Source organism: Uloborus diversus, chromosome 6, assembly GCF_026930045.1.
Source record: "Uloborus diversus isolate 005 chromosome 6, Udiv.v.3.1, whole genome shotgun sequence".
Taxonomy (NCBI): domain Eukaryota; kingdom Metazoa; phylum Arthropoda; class Arachnida; order Araneae; family Uloboridae; genus Uloborus; species Uloborus diversus.
Genome location: NC_072736.1, coordinates 97,427,921 through 97,455,637, shown reverse-complemented (window position 1 = coordinate 97,455,637; position 27,717 = coordinate 97,427,921). Strand labels below are relative to the sequence as shown.

The 27,717-nt window shown below is 33.0% G+C and overlaps 1 protein-coding gene across 1 annotated transcript in view; it reads right to left on the bottom strand.

The window, feature by feature from the left end:
• LOC129224709 (glucose dehydrogenase [FAD, quinone]-like) overlaps positions 1–27,717 on the bottom strand; it is a 51,916-nt gene that overhangs the window by 10,398 nt on the left and 13,801 nt on the right. The window contains exons 5-9 of the mRNA XM_054859259.1: positions 23,504–23,625; positions 19,558–19,725; positions 17,905–18,055; positions 10,065–10,210; positions 6,818–6,995 (exon numbers count right to left, since the gene is read on the bottom strand). Coding sequence (XP_054715234.1) covers positions 6,818–6,995; positions 10,065–10,210; positions 17,905–18,055; positions 19,558–19,725; positions 23,504–23,625 — 765 coding nt within the window. The remainder of the gene's footprint in view (positions 1–6,817; positions 6,996–10,064; positions 10,211–17,904; positions 18,056–19,557; positions 19,726–23,503; positions 23,626–27,717) is intronic.

The following is a 27,717-nucleotide window of genomic DNA, read 5'->3' as shown; positions in this document are numbered from 1 at the left end:
GAAATAAACGGCGATAAAGCATCAAACTATGATAATAACATAACACACCAAACAAATTCTATGTATATTTACCCAATGGAAATAAGTAAGGTTAAAAATATTATTGATAATATGCAAAATGACAAAACACCGGGACATGACGGAATTACAAGTAATGCACTTAAGATAATTGCTAATTATCATATTGAAATTGTGACAAAAATCATCAATATTAGTCTACAAAGAGGGGAATTCATAGAAGATCTAAAAAAAGCAATAATTACACCGATACACAAATCAGGTGCTAAAGATGACTGTAATAATTTCAGACCTATCTCAGTTCTACCAATATTCTCAAAATTATTGGAAAAATGTTATAGCTCTCAGTTGATGAATTTCTTAGAAAAATATGATTTTTTCCATAACGCACAATACGGATTTAGGCAAAACAGAAATACTGAAAAAGCTGTATTAAAATTAGCAGGTGAAATTTATGCGAACATTAACGAAAACTATGAAACTTCAGCAGTATTCTTGGATTTACGTAAAGCATTTGACAGTGTAAGCATAAAGATTTTGATAAAAAAGTTATACAATGTTGGAATAAGAGGAATACCTTACAAATGGATAATATCCTATCTCACGGACAGAAAACAAGCAACAAAACTAAATAACTGTATAAGCAAATATAAAACAACAAAAACGGGAGTCCCTCAGGGATCAATTTTAGGTCCATTACTTTTTTTAATATATATTAACTAGCAAAAATACCCGGCGTTGCCTGGGTCAGTAATAATTATGAGAAACAATCGTTACTTGCCCTTGTTTTCTGTTTTAAGCGAAAGAATTTAAAACAAACCTTTTTGACGTGATTAAAAATCGAGCTTCTTCCTTACTCATTAAACTAAAATAGCAATAAGTATAAAGAACAAAATAGTATTCAATTAGAAACGAAAGCACGACATTTAAGCATATACAAATTTGAAGAATTTCCAAAATATGAAGTTAAACTTTACATGTTTAAAAAGATTTATCTGTCAGTACTTTTTTTTTTTAAATCTAAAACCTTCTCTGTATGGCTATCGATGTACGAACTGTTTTAAAAAAAATGTAGCCTCCCGTGTTCCCCTTACACTTGCTTTAGCTATTTTGGGAAATTTTAATTTTTGTGCACACTTGATGTGGTTTAAAACCTTACCAAATTTGCGAGAATCATTTTGGGACACTTTCGATAATACTCCCCCTTCTTACTAATTTTTATTATCGAAATATTGTTGCCAGATGCTGAGATACTTTTGGTCAGAAAAAAAAAAAAAAAATGGCGCTAAACGGTTTCATCCGAACTGTTTCAAAAATAAGAAGTAAAATTTGGCGATTGTTTGAAATCGTGCAAAAAGAAAAATTAATGGAAGTTTTTGTGCGGTTTATGGATTTGCCTAATTTAGTTGTTGAATTATTTTACACAGTAATTTTTTTTTTTTAAGTATTTTTGATTGACGATATTTTGTTTATATGGTGAAAGCTGAGAAACATTATTACGTAGTCTTTGGGCTCAAAAACTGCGACAGTGGAAAAAACTGCCAAATGCATCAGCTACTGAAATCTTTCTGAAAAAATTCTGGCGATATTTCTGCTGGTTGGTTGGATATAGTGAGCAAGTGTCGAATCAGCATAAATAATAATAATAAACCATTAACTACATAAGTTCCGTGGAAAAACGTTACTTTAAGATTTGACTTGAGAAAAGCCTCAAAAAGTCAGACGAAACGCAAAAATATTCAACAATACAACAATGCTTGGGAGTTGAGATGACACACTAAATAATGACTTGGGTTGATGAAAGCCTTCGAACAGGGAACAAAAAAGCTCATAACTCGTTTTTTATACAACTTAGAAACTTCGAACAGATGCTTTCTTCAGCAGAAAAATTGGCGCTTTCGATGGACATATAATGTTAATACGTGCACGTTTTTTTCCACCCCCATATTGGGGCATTTATGCGAAAATTGGGACTAAAATTGGAATAAAAAGGGAACTATCAATCGGATTTTTTTCGAACTGGTCTATAAACCTTCCCAGTACCAAACTGAACAAACGGTGAAAGTTTCAGCCAAATCTGCCGGGTAGTTTCTGAGATATTAGGGAACAAATTTACCAAACTCCATTTTTACTTTCTTCTATATCTAATATATAGAAGAAAGTATTGGATTCGTGCAAATTTTCGAATTTCGAATTTTGACGGATTCGAACGTTTTGAGGTGTGCTGAGTCCATTTCGACTATTTTTGGAAAATGTCTGCCTGTCTGTGTGTGTGTGTGTGTGTGTGTGTGTGTGTGTGTGTGTGTGTGTTTGTGTGTGTGTGTGTGTGTGTGCGTGTTTGTGTGCGTGTGTGTGTGTGTGTGTGTGTGTGTGTGTGTGTGTATGTGTGTCACGTCTGTGTGTGACCAGTTTTTTGTGGCCGCTCTACAGCAAAAACTACCGCATGAAATCGAACGAAATTTGGTACACATATGTGCCCCAATGTGAACTTGTGCCCATTGGTTTTTGGCGCGAATTACTCCAAGGGGGGTGGAGCAATGGGACGTTTTTTGAGTTACGCGTGCTTGCTATTCCTCAGGAAGTAACTGGCGGAATCAAAAAAAATTTGGTCCATATGTTGCCATTAACAGGAACAGGTGCTGATTCAATTTTGGTGTCAATAACTCAAACGGGAGTTGAGCTATACAACGTTTTTTGTCGTCAATTGTGACTGCTGTATCTCAAGAAAAAATGAACGGAATGAAAGAAAAATTTATCGGCGAGTAGCCCTTAGTGGGTATAAGAGCTAATTTTATTTAAGTGTCAACAGCTATAAAGGGGGTATCGCCCCCCCCCCCCGTTCTTTTTTTCCATTGTGAGTGCCCTATCTCAAGAAGTAATGCTACGTTCTGGTTGAAATTTGGAATATATGTGAATCCATACGTAAACAGGCTTTGGTTCAATTTTGACTCCAATCGCTCCAAGAGGTGCTGTTTTCTTTTTTTCTTTTTTTTTTTCTTTTTTTTTTTTTTTTTTTTTTGCGAATAAAAATAGTTTTATTAATGCAACAATAAGAAAGATAAATCGTAATAGATTGTCGTCTGCGTATTTCTCGTGATTTTAATTGTATGGAAATGATCGTAAATATTATCTCAATGATTTAAAATTTTTAACTGTTGCCATCTTATGTTTGTTAATAAATAAAATATTTGTAATTAATTCAAGCAAGGCTTTTAAAATAACTTTCAATTTTCGCTCTTTGCTTTGCTTTTACAATAATTCAGACATTGGGATGGTCGTCAAGTTTTTGCATGTGTAATTTTGTTTTTGTTAGGAATATTGCTTCCTCGTCAAGCATGGGGAGGGATCAGAAAAAGGAAAAATATAGAAGAAAGTTTCGTGATGGCCACAACATACTAGTTATATATATAGATGACATGTCATACATTAAATTATACGGTATAATTACTCTATATGCAGATGATACAGCATTAACATATTCTGCAAAGAGCATTAATGATATAAAAAACCAAATGGAACTTGATTTAACTGCTATAAATAAATGGTTAACTGACAATATGTTATCTCTTAATATAAATAAAACAAAATACATAAAGTTTGATTTAAAAAAGAATGAAATTAATAAAATTGATTTAGGCATAAAATATCACGAACCAACATGTGACTGCACAAATAACTAACTGCCCTACCATAGAAAGAGTCGAAAATATAAATTATTTAGGTATAACTTTTAGTGAAAATTTAAAATGGAAATGCCATACTGATAAACTTGTGAAGAAATTAAGAGGTAGAATACATTGGCTCTATCTATTGAGAAATATAGTTGGGAAAAAGTTTCTTAGATGTTTATTTTATGCTTGGATAAATTCAATAATTACGTATGGTATTTGTGCATGGGGAGGTGATTATGAAACAAATCTTACCAATTTAAATAGAACTTATGCAAAAATTTTGAAAATAATTTATGGATCTAAACAAGAACTTAATAAAAACGATACTATTTTACAAAAGTCAGAGAAAATCTGTAATATCAGAGAAATATATGCACAGAGAATATTGTATTTTTTGCATAACAACAATAACTGGTTTGAAATTAATGAAAAACAATATAATACTCGAATTTCAGGTAAACAATATAAAGTTATAAAACCAAATAAAACGATTATTAAAAAGCAATTCTTTTACTTGGCACCGCGGCTGTTTAATGAACTAACGGAAGATGTTAGGAATGAGAAGAACTTTAAAAAATATAAACAAGGGGTCAATGAATATATACAAAGTAATGACATTCTATCAACAATTAACTTTTAGCTGATAAAATATACTGACTTGCCAACCGGGGGGGATTTTGTATTGTAATTTTTATACTATTGAATGTTTCAATGCGAGTTATTGTGTTTTTTTTTCTGGAGTCAAACAGTCCAATAATTGTTCTGTGTAAAATTTTTACTACTTGTGTAAAATTAATTTGTAAATATTTCTGTTAATACATATTTGTGTTTGTACTCCATACTAAACCAATTAAAAAACACTGCGGACAGTGCCTTTGGCGCTCTTTAGTGTGAATTTAATACTAACTCGTGTTGAACTATAGTCAAGATTTTCTTAATATTTTGTTATGAAGTTTGTAATTTATGTTTTATAATTTGTAAGTTTTTTTTTAACTTTACTTTTTTAATTTTGCTTACTGTTATGTATGTGTATTTTGTTTGTTAATAAATTTTATCTTATCTTATCTATAAAAAAAAAATCTATCTTATCTATCTATAAATCGTTATAGATTGTCGTCTGCGTATTTCTCGTGATTTTAATTGCATGGAAATGATTGGAAATATTATCTCAATGATTTAAAATTTTTAACTGTTGCCATCTTATGTTTGTTAACAAATAAAATATTTGTAATTAATTCAAGCAAGGCTTTTAAAATAACTTTCAATTTTCGCTCTTTGCTTTGCTTTTGCAATAATTCAGACATTGGAATGGTCGTCAAGTTTTTTGCATGTGTAATTTTGTTTTTTTTGGGAATATTGCTTCCTCGTCAAGCATGGGGGGGAGGGATCAGAAAAAAAAATCAAAATGTAGAAGAAAGTTTCGTGATAGCCACAACATACTAGTTTTATGTTCAATTCAGCAACCTAAAAAACTGGAAGAAGGAGCACACATTCTTTTTATAGTGTCACACCTAATGCTAATCTTTATTCTATCAAACTACACACTAAAGAAGGATTCAATGACGATAAAAATTTTGTACCAAGCAATTAGACTTTTGTTTTTTCTTTTTTCGTTTTCTCTTTGCTGTTTCGCATAGAAAAATTCTACTACTATGGGAACCGTCAAATTCACCTAACAGCCGAATCGTAACGTAATTTTCTCCTGGATGCATAGCAATGCCTGACTGTTCGACCATTCTTTCAGCATTGACTTTTTCTTATTTCATTGAGCTGCAAAGGCGTATGGGAATCCTATAATTCTTGAAAATATTCAAAAGGAGGGGGGGGGAGGGGGGGTGCAAAGTATTGACGCACAACTCGAAAAGACAATGTGACGCATTAAATCCAACTAATTAATTACATTTTTAAAAATTAATTCTGCTTTTCATTTTCTTTATATGGAAAAGTTTAACCCCTAATTTCCTACCCTTGGGGACGGCCTTGAAAGAGAGGACATTTACCAGATTTAAGCGTTTTCTATCATTTTGGTGATACGATTTATTTTTTTCTTCGAAAAGGTTGGTTTTCAGTAAGCTATAGGAAACATCATACAAAAGAAACTGATTATTTTAAACTAGCAATACTCACACGGTTCTTCGCCCGCGATGGAAGAAAAAGTTTTTTTTTTAGTTCGCCTTTATGTGTACACAGGTCACTTTTTTATATGCATGACATTTTAAGACATGCATCTGCATAACATAATTGAAAATTCGTCGTCTACAACAGTTAGTTGGTTAACCTGGTACAATATAATCATAATCACTTTATTTTTTGTTGCGAAAGGGAAAGTAAATGAATGAGAAACCAGAGATCAATAGTTTATTGGACCACCTTTTGCACGGATAACTGCTCAGATTCGTTTGGGCATCGTCTACAAGCTTTTGGAGTGCATTTACATCCAGAGAATGCCATGCATTGGCTATGCAACATTTTTGCTCTTGTAAATTAGATGGAAGAGGAGAGTGCTGTCGGATGCGTCTTTCTGTTATATCCCACACACTTTCTATGGGGTTAAGATCCAGGCTATGCAGTGGCCTTGGAAGGTGTTGGAAATCAGATTGATGCTTAGAGAACCAATTTTCGACACTTCTGGCACGATGTGTAGCTGCACTATCGACCATGAAATATCCGTCGCCATCAGGGAAAAAATGCAACATTGCAGGGTGCACTCGATCTGCCAGTATATCTATAGGTACCGCATGGCTGTTTGTTTACCTTAGAGGAACACCAGAGGGCACCACTTCCATGCCAGCAGAAAATGCTCCATATCATGACATACCCTCCATACCCTTGCTTAAGTGCACGCATTTTTAATGCAACTCTCAAAGGTTTCTAATTCATTGGCTAGTGAGTGTAAATGTAAAACAGTTACCTTTTTATAACATCCATTTTATTTTGAAAGTTTACCTTTATCTTTAATAGCGAATTCAAAAACCGTTCAGACTGCAATTTGGTAGTTGCCCATTTTTTAAAAATTATTTTGTTTGCATCGAACGGAGAATACTGAGGAGGCAAAAAACATTTCTGAAGTCCACGGACAACAGCTCTTCTCAAAGTAAAAATAGAATTTAATTAAAAATATACCTTACCTTGTACTATATCTTGCAGATCTTGGTTATCAGCGAAATAATTTGGGTCTATCAAAGGCTGGTCGTATGGGTTGGTAGAATTCAGTGTGATTGTTCCTCTGCTGGCAGGATGCAAAGTTTGAGCAACGCATGTTACGGTCGTATTGGATGTATGTGGTCCAAAATATTGCTCGAAGACCTGAAAGAATACATCATCAGCTAGTCAGACAGACAAAAAATAATTAATGTTAACTTGGGTGAGAATGTAGCCATTACAGTCTGTCCAGCTGTGCCGATGATATGGGAACGCAAACGTCTGGATTAGAGGCGGAAATGGACTCATCTATTGGTTTTCAGGGGTGGAAGTCTGTTCGTTACGGATGTGCGATTTTTGCCTCTTAATTATTTACACGCAGTTTGGTAAAAATGACAATTTGTTCACTACAATAATTTTTTAAATCTTAACTATATTCTCACTAGAAAAATTTATTGATTTATTTATTACACATAATTTTGAGTTTACCATTTTGCTTTTACATTTTCGGACGAAATGAAAACATTTTATTAAACCTTTGTTGTTTCCATGGAAAACTCTTTGTTTCCTATCATTTTCAACTTAGAGAATGCAAAATATTAATAAGACACTAATGGCACAAAACGCGCACATCAAAATCTTATCGCTATTTTTCCTTCTCCCCTGCTAGATTCATTCAGATGGAATATTCTTAACTTGGCCGCTTGCCAGGTTCCACGTCTTTCGTGTTTAGACTATATTTCTATTTTTAACGCATCGAAATGATAGGATGTTTTCAGACTGTTTTTATGCACTTTTCTTCTACTAACTATCACGGAACTACTCTTCTCAAAAGACTGAAGGACAACTTTAAGGCACTTAACTGTACTGACTGAAAGTATTAAACTGTACAGTTAGATTCCATTTATTAAAATTAAAAGTTAGTGCAAATTTCAAAAATACTGGTTTTCAAAAAGAAAAAAACTGTGTGAAATCAAAACGGAAGCTTTAACGATGACGAAGGAAAAGGAACTTTAACTGTTTTAAATGATTCACTTGAACCAAGGCCGATGTCCAAGTGAAATCATTTGCCGGAATCCAAAATCAGGAAAACTATTCATCGCTTAAATGCATCAAGCATAAAACAAATGCAAAATCTATAGATGTATGGAAAAGTGGGGCTTTGATGTGGAATAGTTTTTTAGGTACATTTAACGCGCACTAAATCCCAAATCTCACCGCAGACAACTATCAACACAAATGAATCGAAGTTCAGGTTTACCCTACTTTTCGCCAACATTTAAATTTCCTCCCCCTTAAACGTATCAAAAGGTAAGATTAAAACTGAAAAACATGGGGGGAGGCAATTTCGGGTCGGCCGAAAGTGAAGGACACCGAAGTTCAAGGCTGACATTTAAAATTTTCTCCCCTTGAAACGTATCAAAAGGTAAGGTTGAAACTAAAAAACAGGAGCAGAGAGGAGGAATTTTGGGTTGGCGGAAAGTGGGGGACACTGAAGTTCAAGGCTGACGGAAAGAAATCAAACGATGAATGTCACTGTTCTCCAACGATGCTCGAAATGATGATGCACGCCAGGGTTAGAATTAACCCGTCTGAAATTGACTCCATGCTGTAGGCATGTCTCAAGCGCGGATCCATTGGAAGGGTCATGTGCGTCTAGCATAAAACAACGTTTTTGAGGGTTCAATTTAGAAAATTTTCGTAGAGGACTCCCGGATACTGCAACTTGTGTTTGCACACATTTTTTCCACATGGTTACTTGATTAAAAAAAAAAAAAGTCTTTCATCTAATTAAATAGAATAGTTTTCTAGAAAACATTATTTATAATTATTTTGCTTTTGCTTTTGCTTTTTATGGCTTGAGAGAAATTAGAATCAATAAAAGCGTTGGAAATTATTTGATAAAGCATGTTCCAAACGTAGTTTTGCACTGAATTTGGAAAATTGCATTGCTGTCATCACCGGTAATCAGTAGAACCAGTGCTGTAGTGGGGAGGGGGGGGGGATACATCATTCACAGAAATATTTCGTTTTTAGTGTAAACATTACGCCAATGTAATGTTACTTTGTTCAATCTAACCTATTTCGGTGAGTCCCTCTAAATCCCAAGGTGACTTCCTCCAAACGTTTTTTTCCCAACTACATCACTGTGTAAAACTATTTTTGAAGAAAACATTTATAAAATCAACAAAAATTTGTTATCAACTATAATCATTCATTATGATGGAGAATGAATGTAGCATTTTGTATTTAACATAAAATAATTTAAAATCCTTGCAAATGAAAATACAGTGAAACCTGTGTAAGTTGACCACTTGCGGTGCAGTACTTTGGTGGTCAACTTAGACAGGTGGTCAACTTATAGAGTGTAGTAATGAAAACATTTTTTTATATATTTTTTTTTTGTCATTTTTGTCACATGCATTCATTTTTTAAAGAGTTGGAATACTTTAAACTCACTTTCATTGTTTAACATTACTTTGAAACAATAAGAGAACATGTTAAAATATTTTTAGAGATTATTTACCAGAATGACGTGTAAAGTATCATACAAATTTAAAATTGATCAAAATATCATTTTAAAAAAAAGTCTCATTGCTTATGAAAAACTGCTTAATTGAAATTAACAATTCCTAAAAATTCATAACAAGTTAAAAGTGACTCAAATTCTTCATTTGATTTTTTCTTGTACATTTGTGTCCATGGTAATCTACTTATCAACATAATAACTCCTTATTAAAGTTATGCACATTTTCTGGGACTTAATATTTGCCCAATGTTTTTCGATGGAAACATAAATATTCATAGATTTTTTCTTAAATGTCTAGTTGCTTATTTGAGGCACAACTGATTCAACTTTTAGTACAATCTAATTCTTTTGCCAAGTGGTCAACTTACAAAGGGTTTTATACAATACTCCAAACCAAAGTTGGTGTATATTAGTGGTCAAGATAGACAGGTGGTCAAGACAGAGAGGTGGTCAAGATAGAGAGGTGGTCAAGTTACAGAGGTTTTCACTCATTATGTAAGATAGGACTAATTCCGTTCCTGACAAAGGCGGTCAACTTAGACAGGTGGTCAACTTACAAAGGTGGTCAACTTTACAGGTTTTACTGTATTTACAATTTTTAAGCCTGTTTATTTATAAATTTGGAAAATTTTAGTACTCTTCACAGCCGTACGCAACTAGAAGTTCTTCTGTAATTAAAAGAATTTGGTAAAAAAGACCCTTACCTCGTCCCGGAAATTTACTTGTTCGCGTGCCACAATTGGGTCAAGATCTAACAGATACAGCATGTGATCTGGACTATCCATTGGCGAACGTCGATCATTATTAGGTAGAAATGCCCGTAGATAACTTCCTATTGCATTTAGAGGACCTGCAAAAATATGCAATAATTACGGTAAGTTATCAAATGAGCTCGGAAATGACAATATACTTTTTAAGTATATTGTCAATTCCGTAATTACTTTCTAATTTGATCCAATTTTTCGAAGACATGACATTACTTCCTTTTTATTTTTTCATGTACTCTCTGAAGAGTTTAAGCGTTGATACGTCCATCAAAGTCATGTCTGGACATGATTATCTTCTACAGGCCCAACTTTTAAGATTAGACTTTGCTGAATATCCCCTTTGTCCCCTCGACAATACTGAACACACGACAGGATAGCATCTTGTTATTTGCCCCTCCCTTCCATATGTCCGATGCTGTGATAGTTTTGGAGTTATTTCCCTTTCTGATTCCTTTCTCCCTGTTGACGCATTGACTGCAAGAGGTCTTATGTCTGAAAGGACGTTGGTGGGCGTCGTTTAGAAAGAAGAAATTATATACACCCCGAGTCAATTTCTTAACTTTCTCTATCTGCCTCAAATTCTCAAATTGCAGTGCTGATGGAAAATAACATATCAGCATAACGAAGGAGCCGAGTAAAATGAATTAAGTATCGATGATTAGTTCATTTAGTTGTAGAACGCCGTGAGTATACGATTAACAGTTTCAAATTAGTTTCGAATGTGAGATTGTTTCTCATTTATACAATAATTATTGTTGATTCTTTGACATTAAATGCAAACATGCATGTGTGTTCTGTCTTTTGGTTTGATGAGTTCTCTTGCAAAGTTCTGCAACAGCTTTCACTCAGTTAATCAAATCAGCAATATTTTGATATTCAATAATGTCTCTTGTGGCATTTATTTTCTGCTACTAATTTCAACTCTACACAGGCGTCAACTATAAAACATGGTAAATTAAAATAATGGATAGATGAAAAGCTATATTTTTGTCATCTTACCTATACGTTAGAGAATAAAACTCTGACCACTGTTTTTAGCCCACGTTTTAATGCTTTACCGTCAGCACGTGGCATTTATTTTCCTTATCTTGCTTGCAAAATCTTGTTCATTTTCTGACCACTTAATATTCATTTAATGCAACATACTTTTAAGGAACAGCCATTCTTATTTTAATTGAGAATTTTAGAGAGACTGCTTACGCTTTTTAGGAACTTGTCTTCATCCTGGTGGGATTTTTAGAAGCGGATCTCTTTACTCCAATGACTTTTTTTAGGAAGTGTTGTTCCTATTTTAATGGGAATTTTTTGAGGCATCTGTCTTTATTTAGGGACTGTTTCCTTTATTCTGATGACCATTTCAAGGTTGCATCGGTGTTTTTTCTTTGTTCTTTAGAAAATTTTAAACATGTGTCATGTGATCACAATTCTTTTCTTCGCAAGGAAATGAACTCTGCAGTTATCGAGTCAGCCTTCTTAGCGCCGGTACTTATTCTGATGAGAGCTTTTAGCGGGAGTGTTGACGACGTTTACGAACTGTTGTCATTCTTCTGATAGATATTTATTGGAACTGACATCCTTATTCTTATAGGAATTATTTTAGACTGGTGACGCTATTTTAGATGTTCAGTCTTAATTCTGTGCGGAAGTTTTTGTACAAAGGTCGATCAAAAAGCAAAGTTCCCATTAATTTTACAAATATACAGCACTGTCTATTCTCATTGAAATTTACATCGTTGGAAAGAAAAATAGTTTCTCTGTGCTTATACAAAATCGCTATCTTTTTCTGTGCATTATTGTCGACGGGGCCTTAACTTCTGTATCGAGTATCACAGAATTCAACCACCAGAGTTGGACATGACAGTCAACAAACCGATCTCAGTTCTTGATTGCAGTCTGGAGCTCGAGTCTAGTGATTACCACTTGTTTCCTAAGTTTAAGGAACACTTTAATGGCCAACGTTTCTGGAGCGACGACGAAGTCAAAAAAGGGGTGAAACGCTTTCTCAACGGTTTGGCGGTGGACTTCTGTGACACTCGATACAGAAGTTAGCGCACTGTCGACAATAATGCACAGAAAAAGATGGTGATTATGTATACAAATAGAGAAACGTTTTTTTTTTCCAACGATGTAAATTTCAATGAGAATAGACAGTGCTGTATATTTGTAAAATTGATGGGAACCTTACTTTTGGATTAATCCTCGTAAATTATTACTTTTTTTGTATGGTTTTTCGTTTTAAAGGATTTTATAATTTATTGGTCAAGATCTGGTAGAGACTCCTTAAGTCCTTTGCGTTTTCTTGTGTCCATAATAATTTGATGAGGCCTGGACTTTCCATCCAATGGATCACCTGGTAGAATTTGCCAATGATCAAGCACAATTGAGGGAAAGCTTGTCCACCGATATGTGATCGCAAATCAGCAGTAAAACCAAATGATTCTTTTACAGGTAGGTAAACCTTGATGACAAACATAGGTGTTCCTGCAACCTGGGATTCTCCAAAAATATTTCAAACTAGTCGGCCCGTGCGGAACTCCGCACTGTACTTCGAATCGTTTCATAAGGCATTTCGCTCTTTAAAAATTTGAAAGAAAGAATATTATGAAGAAAAACCGAAAAAAGTAAACGGAAAAAAAGGAAGCGCACAAGAGAAGGGATGTAATTTGAAGACATCAGTAACAAAACCTCGTTAAATACAACGTTGTGATAATTTGATCATCGCTTCCCTTTTGGTTGTACGTATTTTCAATGCAAATATAAATATCATTTAAAGTGTGGCTGAGTGACACGTGAAAAATCAGTAATTTTGCATGTGAAAAAACAGGTTGTGGCAAATACAGTCCTGCCCATGTGAGCATCTGACGGAAAAAAAAAAGAAACATTAAAGAGATATTTAGTGGCACGGATTCGAACTGGCGCGATTCTGATTAACAGTACGACAATCCAACAAACCTAGCAACTGTGCCTTCCTTTTCGAATGCTATTCATTGAAGGAATGCGTAATAAAACACAGTAAAAAAGTTTTTCGCCGAAAAAAATATAATAAGATCATGCGCGTATGTTTTGTCATTAGCCAGCATGATACGATTTAAAATTATTCGTAAAACATGGAATTTGATTAAAGAATGAGGAAGATCTCACGTAGCGATGGAAACAAACATTCTAGAGAAGTAATAAATTCGGTTAAAAAAATAAGTGCTTTTATTTTTGAATATTCAACAATTTCCCATAGCAGGCGTCTTTAACCTGTACGGCTTAAAAGCCCGCACTTGTTTTTCTTTTAATCGAACACTTAAAATTCAAAACCAAAACCAGTTGAACTGAGTCCGTTTTTTAAGTGTAATTTTTCGAACGCAGACAAAATGTTTTTTTTTCAACCGAAAGCAGAGAAGTAGAAAATGATTTCTTACTAATGAAGTTGATAATAATTTTAATGTTTTATATCGTATTCGAATAAATAATTAAAGATTTAATGGTTGAAACTCGTAGTTTTAATTTGGCGTAGTATTTTTTCATTTGTACAAAGGTTCGAACTCTGCTATTAGAAAAATATACATTTCAGCATACAATGAAAATGTTTTTCTGCACAAAAAGGATTCCCTTGAGGTATATCTAATACTTTTTTTATGCTTACATTATGCTCAGTGGTCTGGACGGGGTCAAAGTTTAAAAAAAAGGGAAGATCACCCTTCGATTAGCAGTCAACTTATCTGAATGATAACTATAGCCTGCATAAAAGGAGTCGAAACACCAAATAGCATTCCCACTGCATTTATTTTATTACGTGTGTTATCTGTTGTATGTTATGAGTACATGTAATGCGTAATATTACTGTAAATTTGCTATTATGTCGGACAGCCCGAACTGGCCCGAAGTTCAGACAGTTTTCAGCCGAACGCTCTACCGAAAAAAAAAAAAAAACACAGGTAATTTTAAATTTTTTTTCTTGCCGAGAAGTGTTTTTATTTTTGAAAATTTTTACAATTTGTTATCGCAGGCTGTTTGAACCGTTATGACTTAGATGGCAGCACGTGTTCATCATTTAACAGCACGGTTAAAATACAAAATAACTTGAACTAAGTTCTTTCTTAAGCATAGCTTTTCAAATGTAGCAAAAATTTGATACGCTTTTTGTTTTTTTGCAAAAAGAAGAAAAAAATATATATTACCCTTTAAATTGAGGTAGTATTTTTTTTATTTGTACAAAGAGTCAAAAACTCATTAGAATCTATATTTCAACATACGATTTATTACACTTTACTGAGCAAAAAACAATTCCAATATAGTCTGAAATTTTAAATCAGATACTTATATTTTCGCTTACATAAAGCTTTAATTTTCTTCCCGGAGCCAAAGTTTAAAAAACAAATGTTACAATTGAGTATGAATTTAGCTCCGTTTTGCATCAAGTTTTCATAACTGCTAGAAGCATCTCTACCTCATGTATTCCCTCATTTTTGTCATTCATTGCTCACGTAATGCGCGATATTTTTCTAATTTTTTGATGCAGATTGTCCGGACGTGGGCCCGAACACGCATTCTCCTGGTTCCCAAGCGAACGCTCTGCCGATCAAGCTACTCAGCTCTGGCGGTAACAGTGCAAGTTAAAGTTATAAATATAACCGAAAACCTCATTCTGGTTCTTTAAAACAGGTTTTTTTGCCCGAAAAAACAATTTTTAGACCGTGGGTCTATTTTTCGTCAGTAGCCTGCAGGATAAGCTTCAAAATAAGGTGTAAATCAAAGAAATCGATCAAGAATTGAGGAAAATCTCGCGTAGAAACCAAAAACAGGCTACAGAAATAATATATAAGGACTAGTCGACCCGTGCGGAACTCCGCACTGTTCTTCGAATCGTTTCATAAGGTATTTCGCTCTTTAAGAATTTCAAAAGAAGAACATTATGAAGAAGAACCGAAAAAAAAGTAAGCGCAGAAGAGAAGGCATGTAATTTAAAGACATCAGTAACAAAACCTCGTTAAATACAACGTTGTGATAATTTGATCATCGCTCACCTTTTGGTCGTACATATTTTCAATTCAAACGTAAATATCATTAAAAGTGTGACTGAGTAGTGACTCGTGAAAAAGCAATACTTGTGCATTAAAAAAACAGGTTGTGGCAAACACAGTCCTCCCATGTGAGCATCTGACGGGAAAAAAAGAAACATTAAAGAGATATTTATTGGCACGGATTCGAATTGGCGCCATTCTGATTAACAGCTCGACACCCCAACAAACCTAGCAATTGCGCCTTCCTTTTCGAAAGCTATTCATTGAAGGAATGCGTTGTAAAAAACAGCAAAAAAGCTTTTTGCCAAATAATAATAATAATAATAATAATAATAAGATCATGCTTCTATGTTTTGTCATTAACCAGCATGATACGATTTAAAATTATTCGCAAAGCATGGAATTTGATTAAAGAATGACGTAGCGATTGAAACAAATATTCTAGAGAAGTAATAAATTAGATTGAAAATAAGTGTTTTTATCTTTGAATATTGAACTATTTCACATAGAAGGTTGCTTTAACCGTTACGGCTTAAATGCCCGCACATGTTTCTCTTTTGATCGAACACTTAAAATTCAAAACCAAAACCAGTTGAACTGAATCCATTTTTTAAGTGTAATTTTTCGAACGTAGACAAAATGTTTTTTTTTTCAGCAGAAAGCAGAGGAGTAGAAAATGATTTCTTGCTAATGAAGTTGATAATAATTTTAATGCTTTATATCGTATTCGCGCGAATAAAAAATTAAAGGTTTACTGATTGAAACTCGTAGTTTTAATTTGGCGTAGTATTTTTTCATTTGTACAAAAGATCGAACACTGCTATCAGAAACATCTACATTTCAGCATACAATGAAAATGTTTTTCTGCACAAAAATGATTTCCTTTAGTTGAATCTAATACTTTTTAATGCTTACATTATGCTGAGTGGTCTGGATGTAGTCAAAGCTTAAAAAAAAGGGAAGAACACCCTTCGATTAACAGTCAACTTATCCGAATGATAACTGTAGCCTGCATAAAGGAGTCGAAACACCAAGCAGCATTCCCACTGCATTTATTTTATTACGTTTGTATGTTATGAGCACATGTAATGCGTAATACTAACCTAAATTTGATATTATATCGGACAGCCCAAACTTGCCCGAAGTTCAGATAGTTTATAGCCGAACGCTCTACCGAAAAAAACTTATCAATTTAACCGAACAACTAAGTCCAGTGCTTTTAAGCTTTATTAAAATATGAACACACACACAGGCTATTTTCTTTTCTTTGCCTAAAGCTACGTAAAAAATGGAAAACTGCATTAGAACTTTGCTTTTAAAAAATGCATAAGAACTACAGGCAGCATCAAGGTTTTGAAACAGCAAGGGGCGTTTTCGAAAACTTGATTTTTCGACCGTAAGTCTATTTTTCTTCATTAGCCAGCCTGATAAGTTTTAAAATGAGAAGGGAATAATATATAAGATAAGATATTGAAGAAACATTTTTTTATTCTTGAAAATTTTTACAATTTGTTACCGCAGGCTGCTTGAACCGTTATAACTTAGATGGCAGCACGTGTTCATCATTTAACAGCACGGTTAAAATACAAAATAAATTGAACTATGCTCTTTTTTATGCGTAGCTTTTCGAATGTAATAAAAATGTGATAAGCTATTTGTTTTTTTACAAAAAGAAGAAAACATATATATTTTACCCTTCAAATTGAGGTAGTAATTTTTTTATTTCTACAAAGAGTCAAAAACTCATTAGAAGAATATATATTTCAATAGACGATTTATTATTTTTTCCTGAACAAAAAGCAATTCTATTGTAGTCTGAAATCTTAAACCTGTTACTTATATTTTCGCTTACATTATGCTTTAATTTTCTTACCAGAGCCAAAGCTTAAAAAGAAAAAACGTACAATTCAGAAGTAATTTAGCATAATGTCACTTCAATTTTTCATATCAGCAAGGAGCGTTTCCTTCTCATTTATTCTGTTTCTTCATTGTTGTTATTCACTTCCTTAAGTGTGCATGTAATGCGCGATATTTCTCTAACTTTTTGCTGCAGATTGTCCGGACGTGGGTCCGAACACGCATTCTCCTGGTTACGAAGAGAACACTCTGCCGATCAAGCTATTCAGCTCTGTCGGTCATAGCGCAAATTAAAGTTATAAGTTTAACCGAAAACCTCATTCTGGTTCTTTAAAACAGGTTTTTCGGCTGAAAAAAACAATTTTTAGACCGTGGGTCTATTTTTCGTCAGTAGCCAACACCATAAGCTTTAAAATAAGGCGTAAATCAAAGAAATCGATCAAGAATTGAGGAAAATCTGGCGTAGAAACCAAAAACAGGCTACAGAAATAATATATAAGGATACATTGGAAAGATTCAGCCAGTCACATGTCATATATAAGGCTGCAGATTGATGTGGATCATCTTAAGCTCCCAAGCTGATTGTGTATGTTGCTGTTATCTACCTACATCCGCCTCAGGAGGAAAGATATCGCTGTTTCCTTTTACCCCTATACTCTATGGTAAATGGAAACATGCTGATGTAAATGTAAAAATCATTTCATTTGCTAATAAATAATTATAAAGTCAAATTTTTCATTCCTAGTTACTCTTAGAGATTGTAATTTTGGACACAATGCACAAAATTTTCTCTCTCAATTTCCAAAAGAAAATGAAAGTTATAAAGTTGAAACATTGAACTGATGTTTCCATTTTTCCAACTGAAACAGCGATTAAAAACTTCAGCATTATTTATGCACTAGAATTACCTGTTCTGTTATTGATGTACTCCGCAAGATTTTCAGGATCTCGAATTTCATCATAGAATCTCGGTACATTGCTATTGAGAACATAACTAAGTATCGAACCAGCATGATCTTGCAAGTTTTGACCAACGGGAAGATTTTCAATGACAGACACCTGAAAATAAAAGAAAAACCACTCACAGCTACATTTAATGAACTTTCATCCAACCATCCGTTATCATTAGCCGCGCTTCTATGAACCATTTCAACCCCGGGAAAAACCTGCTTTTAACCACATTCCGATTATTTGCCGGGTTAATGTGGAACCTTCTTCTGCGAGTTTGTTCACTAGCTAGGTATAGCCGTGAAGGATGCGGGGTAAAACCGCTTTCTCGGATACAGGGCACAAGGTTTTTTTTGAATGTGAACGGCTTATTTTCTATCCGTTTTTTTCGTAGTTGGAGCGGGGAAATGCGTGTTGCAAAAGTCTCATGTAAACGCGCTTATAGTAGAGTAAACCCTCATCAAACTGCACCCAATTCAACTGGACTTCGCTTAATCCGGACAGCCATTGTACATGCTGTATGATTATAAGGCGAGTTAACGCAAAAATGTATATTTGTGGACCGTATTTTGTATTTTTATAATGCATGTTGTAATCATCTCTAATTTAATTTTATATTTCATTCTTTTGAACTCAAAACACAATTTGAACTGTGTACAGAAGTTTGTTTATGTACCTTGACTTCACTTATATAGGTTAGTTTCTTATTTAATCCGGACTTTCATTAATTTAGACGACCTGGATTCCTTATTTGTCTGGATCAATGACGTTCTACTGTAGTTTTTAGTACTTTCTCTGACCCAAATTAGTCGCTGAATTTAAGTCGAAAATTCTGTAACAAAGCAGTTGATTCATTTGAATACTTTTGTACTATATATTGAAATTGATTGAGCACAATTAAACCACGCCCCATTGTGCAAGAGCTTCTCTAGTAATCGCATAAAACTATCTTCTAGAAAATAAATCGTAAATTCATTAAAAAGCAAACTGATATTTCCTGTACATTGGTGTTTGAGTCCTTAAAAAACGGGGCGCGGCTTAACAGTGTTCGAATTTTGGATTTTTGATACTAATTTGGGGCTAATTTAAATATCACTCAGTTCGCTAAAGTTATTTGAGACATTCCTGTTATTTATGCGTAGTAATAATGTACGTTAGACAATTATTGTAAAAGTCAGAAAAAAAAGTATTATAATCTTTTTAATATATAATTACAAGCCTTTCAAAATTATTCATGCTTTTAGTACTGATATTTCAGTTAACAATACATTCGTGATTAATCTTGAAAAATCAATTTTTATAAATGCAATATATAGACACATAATACAATTAAATATTAATAAAGTAGGAGCTATAGAAAAGTTTTAAACAAAGCTTTGAAACGTACTTTTTTTGATTAAATTAACATCTGAAGGGACACAGAAAAAGAAAATTATGCTATTTATTTCTTGCATAATGATTTAAAACCATGAAAAATTTTGTATTTCAAAAGTAGGTATAATCCCGCAACCCCATAAAAAATTCTTCATGATCCTATTTAGGGTCGTGAACCTTTCGCCTATAAGGTAGAAGCATTTCTACGATAAACTAATTTACATGTGATGAACACTTACGTTAAATTTTGCCAACTCCGATGTAGGTCCTATTCCTGACAGCATGAGTAATTGGGGAGTTTTTACCGTACCAGCAGACACGACCACTTCTCTTCTTGCCCTTATTCGATTAAGGGTATTCCTAAATTCGAACTCCACACCCACGGCTTGTTTGTTTCGGATTAATATCTGGAAAAATAAAAGAGTTTTAATTTAGAGTAGAGCAAATCCCTTCATGTTTTGCTTTGAAATTGCACAAAAAATTGCTACATTATGCATAGCTTGACTACTCTTGACAAACTCATATTTCTAGTGCAGTTTTGCATCGAAAGTTCCTCAATGCCACCGTCTGGTAGCGAAGCTGGGTGTCAAAATCCTCGTGGTAATCGCATCCGCCGATAGATATGCCAATGAATGAATGGTTGCCGATAACCGGGGAATGCACTAGGTTTGCGAATGGTGTGTAGTCTCTACGCAGCCTCATTAGAAACAAGAAGTTCCATCTAGAACTGCACGAACCTACTTTTTTGCATACCCATATCTACTTTCTAGTACTTAATCAATGTTCTCAAAATAGTTAAAATCGCAAATTATTTCAAACATATTTTTTTAATATTTTAAGCCGATTTCTAGGAATAAAATATGCCTTACTCATCTAAAGAATTAGATGCGTAAAAAAATTAAATAAATAAACGAACAAATAAAATAGCAGCACTTTTTAAACAAAGCAGCTAATACACGTTTTTCCATTAAAAAAATTCTTTAATCGCTTTAAAAAAATAATAATTAAAATTAATAAGCTCATTAAACTAAATGCATCATATCAAAAAAAAAAAAAAAACGTTTGTTTTTCCCCTGTTGCCAAAAAATAATTTTTTAAAGGAATTAATCTACTAAAGAAATAATTTTCGCTGTCAAAAAGAAAAAAAAAATGTCTGCGCATATCTTAATATGGAAACATAAAGGACTTTGAGTTTATCCGACGAAAACTGAATACATAAATTAAAACTTTAGAGTGAAAATAAAAACAAGTCATATAAACAATACTTATTTCACTGTTGAAACAATGGCTGCGGAGTTGGAGTCAATCTAATTTTGGAATTAAAGAGTCAGATTCGGGAGCCGAAGGTATTTAATTCAAAGACTCGGAGTTTGGATCGGTCATTTCCCTTAAAGTAGCAACTCTGTTAATACATGAAATACACCGCCAGCTCAGTCATTTCCAGCCGAGGACTGCAGTCCTCGGCTGGAAATGACTGAGCTGGCGGCGTATTTCATGTATTTCTGCTTTAGCTCTGGCTATTGGGCGGTAATTTACTGAATATACCATGCCTTGCCTTCAATATTTGAGTTGAACCGAACCATTGTTTCGGGCACTCGACTGGTTAGTGCTAATTCTATATTATTTACCAGTTTGTTTGGCACTCTTGGCTTCCTTAAGAGGTTTTCCATCTCCAGCTCAGTCACTTTCCTATGCTGGGCTGATGAGTGCTAATTAGCACGAAACTGCAGTCCTCGGCTGGAAACGACTGAGATGGCGGTGTATTTCATGTATTTCTGCTTTAGCCCTGGCTATTGGGCGGTAATTTACTGAATATAAACTCTGTTAATGTTTGCGGAGTCGGAATCTGACTTATTTTGGAATAATGGAGTCGGAGTCGAGTATACAAGAATCGGAGTCAGTCATTTTTCTTCCTCATATAAATTTTTGCCAAAACTACGAAGTCAGAGTCGAAGTCCGACTAATTTTCGGACACAGGATTCGGAGTTGGAGCCAGGTGCCCCAAAATTCTCGGAATCGGAGTCAGGAGTTTGTCGTTAAGAGCTATTTCCAACAAAATTTGTTTGAAGTAAATCTGCCTTCAAGTGCGGAATCTACGTTGACTTTCAGTTTCCCCGTAGGCGCTAATGTTAAAGGATTTGAACTGTTCAAAATTGAACGGAAAATTGTTCAAATCAAAAAGATATTTCATGCACATGTTTTTCATCAAAAACTTTTTCCTACAAGTTTGTTTAAATTAAGTTCGCTTCTAAATGCGGGATTACTGCCGTAGGCGCTAATGTTAAGTTTTTTTTTGAACTGTTCAAAAAATAACAATAAATTGTTCAACTCAAAAAGTGAACTATGGGAATGAGGTGCCCTTGCCAAGATCTTTCGAAAAAAAAAAAGTTCAAATCGGACTATTCACTCAAAAGTTATTGAGGGGGGGGGGCAGACAGACAGACCGACAGACATTTTCTCCCATCTCAATAACCTATTTTCCAATTTTTAATTTTTCGATATTTATTTATTTATTTATTTATTTATTTATTTATTTTTTGACTTATTTTTTGCTTTTTGCGATATTTTCAAGGTGCATTAAGCCTTCTTTCATGCTTTTTTCTTCTTTCTCTGACTTTTACTGGGAAAGTAGGCTAAAAAGCAAAAAAAAACGTTATGCATAGGTTAATTTGCTTATTAATATGTTTAACTAATGACAAAATATTATGAGTTACCGCAATTTAGTTAGTGAATACTTTTGAGTTTTGATATTCGGCAACACATAACATTGCTCGTCTTTCATCAAAAACACTCGTATACAAATGAAATGCATTTATTTTCAAGCAGGGTAGGGGAATGTGGGACAAAGTGAAATGGTTATGATCACTGAGTTTTTTTTCAAAATGAACAAACAGGAAAATTGTTTTGAAAATTAAAATACATAAAGAAAGAACATTGTATTTTATAATAAAACTTGCTTTGAAACAGTATTTTTTATTTTTGGCAGTAAATTTGAATTTTCAAAAAGAAGTGGAAATTTTTCACTTTTTTTTATGGAGCAAAGTGAAAAATAAAATATTTTTCTAATGAAAAATTTTCTATTCGATTATAAAATATATTTTTGATAAAAAAAATGATTTAATGAAAAGATAATAAAACAATAAACGAAAAATTAAATGACTAAATCAATTAATATATGAAGAAAAATAAATGAGCGAGTAAAAGAATGAATGAATAAGAAAATAAGTGAATGAATGAATAAATAAGTGAATTACTAAATGAAGAATGTGAATTAATTAATTAATAAATGAAAACGTAAAAGATTTATATTAAATGATTAAGTGAGTAAATGAAACAAACTATTTCACTTTGCCCCGTATGTACTTGACTAATTTAATTAATATTAACTAAATTAATACTGCATTGAATATTAGGAGGTCTCAATTAATACTTAAAATGTTAATAACAAGAACTTTATCATTTTATAGTAACAAAAATAATTTTTGACTTACAACAAAATGTTACAACATGAATATCAATTTTTTAAAATTGCCTGTATTACCAAATGCTTTAATCTTCGGCGGTATTTTTTTCCTGACTGCAATAGACTACATTGCGGTACTACATAGTTCAAAAAATACCAGATAGGTAAAAACAGAGTAAATATTTCACTGTTTCACTTTGCCCGCTATTTCACTTTGCCCCATGTTACCCTACAATAATTAACTGAAGAGATTATATATATAGTGCTATTTATTATTGATAGCGCTAAATTAAAAATGTTCCTAAGAAATAACAGTTCCAGAGACAAGTTCGTCTCTGTCATCACAGTAAAAATATAAATACGTAAATCAAAATTTCGCAGTAGCGTGGTTTTTCAATTTTAGAAATACTCTTTTTCTGGCTTCAATTAGGTTTTCAAAGTCAAAGAAGATTTTCAATTTTCATTTTTAACTGGAAGAAAAATATAGTGTTAAACTCACATTCTAGGAGGTAATTAAAATAATGATAGCAATAATAAAATGCATTGCGACCGTTTGGTCACGGAAAGTTGTTAAGTTGAACTCCTTAACATTTCAACAAGATTAATTCTGGTCTAAGATCAATATCACGAAATGTCAGATAAAATATAGAAGAATTTATATAAAGAGTGGTTATCTTACTTGTCAGAGTAAAATAAAAGATTCTCAGAAAAGTACCTATTACCTTTGTTGCAAATGCATTTGCCACGATGTCCAGATTAGTTCGATTTTCAGCTGGAACCAAATAAGCTTTAGCTGTACTGCACCTCTGTCCATTTCTTGTCGTCAGTGGGTTATCGTAGAAACCTGAAGAAGCGGAAAATACTTAATGTTTATATTTCTGAAAGTCTGACTGTTTGTTTCGTAGTTATAGACTTCTAAAATCGTTGATGGTTTTACACAAGAATTGACAAAAAATTAATATCTCCCCTTGAGGATATATTGGCTAAACTTTTACAGAAAAATGTGATTTTTTTAAATCTATGTATATTTTAAGATTGTTTTAGACAGTATGTTATTTAAGAACTCTTTTTTTTTTCTTTCAAATTTCACACCATTTTAAAATTGAGAAAAAGCTTCATAAAATACAATTGTCCTAGAACTCTGAACTAAATAGGAGAGAAAATACTTTTATTAATTATTTTCTTTTGAAAGAAGGTTATAATTGAGGCAATGAAAGTAAACGGATGTCAAAAGGCTTAAGGTTTGATAAAAACGCGTGTCAAGTTCAAACCACAATTACGTTTTCATTGAAAAGTAGTAACATACCCTGCTACTATTAACTCTATTTATCTATAGTTTCTATTGTCACAGCTACTAATAGTATATCTTGCCCCAAAAATAGGAGCGTTAGTCCTATCATTTGTATTATTTAACTCGAAATTGTTTGACATTTAAACATCTTTGCTTTTATGTGCATCAATTCATAGAATGATGAACCTTAAATTCAGTTGCTGAATTTATGAGGTTTAAATTTATTTTTCAATAAACTATTTATTTAAAAAGACTGAACTGACATAATTCTGTGTTTTTGCCGATTTCTTATTTAATACGTGTCATTTATATTTAGTAACTTTGTGCAATGTTTACCATTTTAAATATTTAAGTTGCGTCGTTACATGCATTGATCTTTATATTAGTATAATGTTAGAAATAGCATTTCGAACAAACTAATAATTTAATCGTTTCAAATCTAAAATGCAATTTTTTTTCTTTTTAAGGAGCTAGTTTTTCTCCGATTGAATATAAAGCAAATTTGGCCACTTAAGTATTGTCCATTTATCAGGAACTTGACTCCACCTTCGTCACGTGGTCTTCGACGATTCTCTTTTGCTGTTTTCGGAAGAAGGCTTATGATCATAGTTTTTCGCCACAATAGCAGCAGTTTTTAAAAGTTAAAGAATGTTGAACGTAACAGCAGGTAAGTGAAGCAAGTGATACGTTTTTTCGTACATTTAATTGCACGCCAATATTTAAGTTGCCTGATTTACAAGCACGGGAAGTGTTTACTGATCCCACCTGCGCTAAACTGAATTCTGCGTTTGAGAAGGCGGAGCCAAGTGCGATTTCGTTGTGAACGCACGATAGTTTTGGTTCTGGTTGCGATAACGCTTGAGTCTCGTAATTAATTACACACGCGCTCAATAATTAACAATTTAACTTTCCCCAACAATAAGTACATAAAGAGTAAGCCCCGTTAGAATACGAATTTATATCATGAAATTAACTATCTTTGCTTCCGTTTGCAAAAAAACTTTGTCTAAATACACATTACTATTTATAAAAAAAGAGGAAGAAAAAGATAGGGGGAAAATGTAAGGCTGGTTTATATTTATGTATGGCAATTTTATAGTCCAGCAGCAAAACTAAACTGAAACTTTCGAAAGCACGCAATGAAAATAAGTGCTGACTCATGTATGCGAAGTAACACTCATCAAGGGGATTAGTAGAAGTTTTGTTCCTCGCATGAATTCACTGAAGATAATTTTAAAGTCTTATATTTTCTTGCATATGTATCGTCATGAGATTGAATTTGAAGCTATGTCACTTATTTTTAAGTACGAAGTGCAAATTCTCGACGCATGCTCGCGGAAGGAATACAAACTGAAATTAAAAACCAAATAACTGCCGAGAGGACGCCATCTAAATTCATTGCGTCGCATAACTTGTGTAGGTAATTCACTTTTTTCTTGGATACTTTTCTTCTTTCTACACCAAATGGGTAATTTTTGTTGGCAGAATTTTATTCTGTCATAAAAATCACCTTTTTGGTGACCAAAGCCTGCAAAAGACCACCACCGACGAATAGGTAAGTCGCTTTGCAACTCTATTACTTTAAAGAGATTTAGTTCATATAAATCTCGTTAAAAAAAAAAACTATTTTCTTCAGTATTATTTTTTTGTTGTGAACTATTGCAATTTGAAAATATTTTACATTATATAGAACACATATTTAAAGTGCAAGTGTGTCTAGTTTTATTCTGTAAAATTTATGAATTGAAGATTATAAAAAAATTTAAATAAGTGTTATTGTGTACTTTGTTTTTATGTGTCAATCTCAGTTAATATTTGGCTGAACATTTATGTATCAAGCATTATGAATTAAATGTTATAATATGCAAATTGTCAGGTTTGATAGTTCGCCTTTAAGGTTGCATGTTTTCATTCTCTTGTAAACAGTGTAGCTAGATTGTATGAAGGGCATTCCACGGTATTTTGGACATTATGTAGAGTCCGTAACGTGACCTTTTTTTGCCATAACTTTTTAATTTACCGTTAGATTTGCAAATTATTTTAATTTGAGCTGGTGTGTTGGTAGGAAAAGATCAAAATAAAATAATATGCTAATCAAACAGTAAATTAAAAAGTTATGGCAAAAAAGGTCACGTTACGGACTCTATATAAATGTCAAAAATACCTTGGAATGCCCCATGAAGTAAAAAAAAAAACTATCTCTTGTAATTAGGAACATTGTGCTTCAGTATTATCTAAATGACGATATCTCTTTAAATATTTGCATTAGCGAAACGCTTTAAATTAGTTAAATGTGTATTAATTTATTTAACAAATAGATACATATATGTATTTAAAAGTGTCTTCATTTTTTTCGTTTTACGAGCCTCAATTTTACCAAAAGCAAAAAAAAAAAAAAAAAGACTTAATAAAATAATTTTGTATTTTTACACCATATTAAAGTATTTGACTTATAATTTATATGATACTTTGATTTATAATGTATATGATACTTTGATTTATAATGTATATGATGTTGCTTTTTCAAGGGGGGGTGGGCGCTTCATAGCATTTTATGGGTGCACCATCACTCTTATGGTGGGGGGGGGGGGGTATTCTTGTATATATGAAATGGAATAATCATGTAATAGAGTTCAATGTTTTAATAAATAAAATATATAATGCATTTTGCGCACACTGTAAAAATAAAATCAGTAATCTATTTTGAATAAGTATTTATATTTGTGATGAGATGGAAAAGGGCAAGAACAGAAGAATCAACCCGAATGGTTCCAGCAGGGGGACTTGGTGTCATATTTAAATTCATCAATTTCTCTGTTGGTACTTTTCGGTACACTTTGTTCGTCAGAGAAATTGACTTGAGGTGAACGAATTTAGGAACGCGAAGGGTAGGTAAGTCCTGTCAAATTTTATCCGAAGATAAAAGCTATCAAGTTTGATACAAGATATGTTTTTAAGTTCTGCATTAAAAATACAATATGTTGATAGTTTTGTCTTGAAAATATTGAGAGAAAAACTGAAGTTTAAGATTGTTTAACAAACAATCCCCACTTTTCAGAAGGTACCCCCAATCCAATTCCCCGACGATTTTGTGATTAGGAATGAAACTATTAGATTATTTCATAATTTTTCAAAAATTTATAACTGTGCATATGTTATGCTGTTAACCATGCTATTTGTCATTAGAAATTCCAAAAAAAAAAAAAAAAAAATCCACGAATGATTCTAAAATTGCTTGTATTATTGCTCTTAGATATGAAAGAATTGAAACTGATATGGTATGCAATACTATAATAAAGAATTATATTTTAGAAAAAATAACGGAAAAAGGATTCCGAAATTCTCGGAAACGTTTTTGAAAATTATTTGGAGAATTCCGAAATACTCGGAAACGTTTTCGAAACTTTCATGAACCACAGCTGCACAGAATACTCAGAAACATTTCTGGAAATTACGGAAAGAGGATTCCGAAATACTCAGAAACGTTTCTGAAAATTACAGAAAGAGGATTCCGAAATACTCAGACACGTTCTGGACATTACAGAAAGAGGATTCCGAAATACTCAGAAACGTTTCTGAAAATTACAGAAAGAGGATTCCGAAATACTCAGACACGTTTCTGGACATTGCAGAAAGAGGATTCCG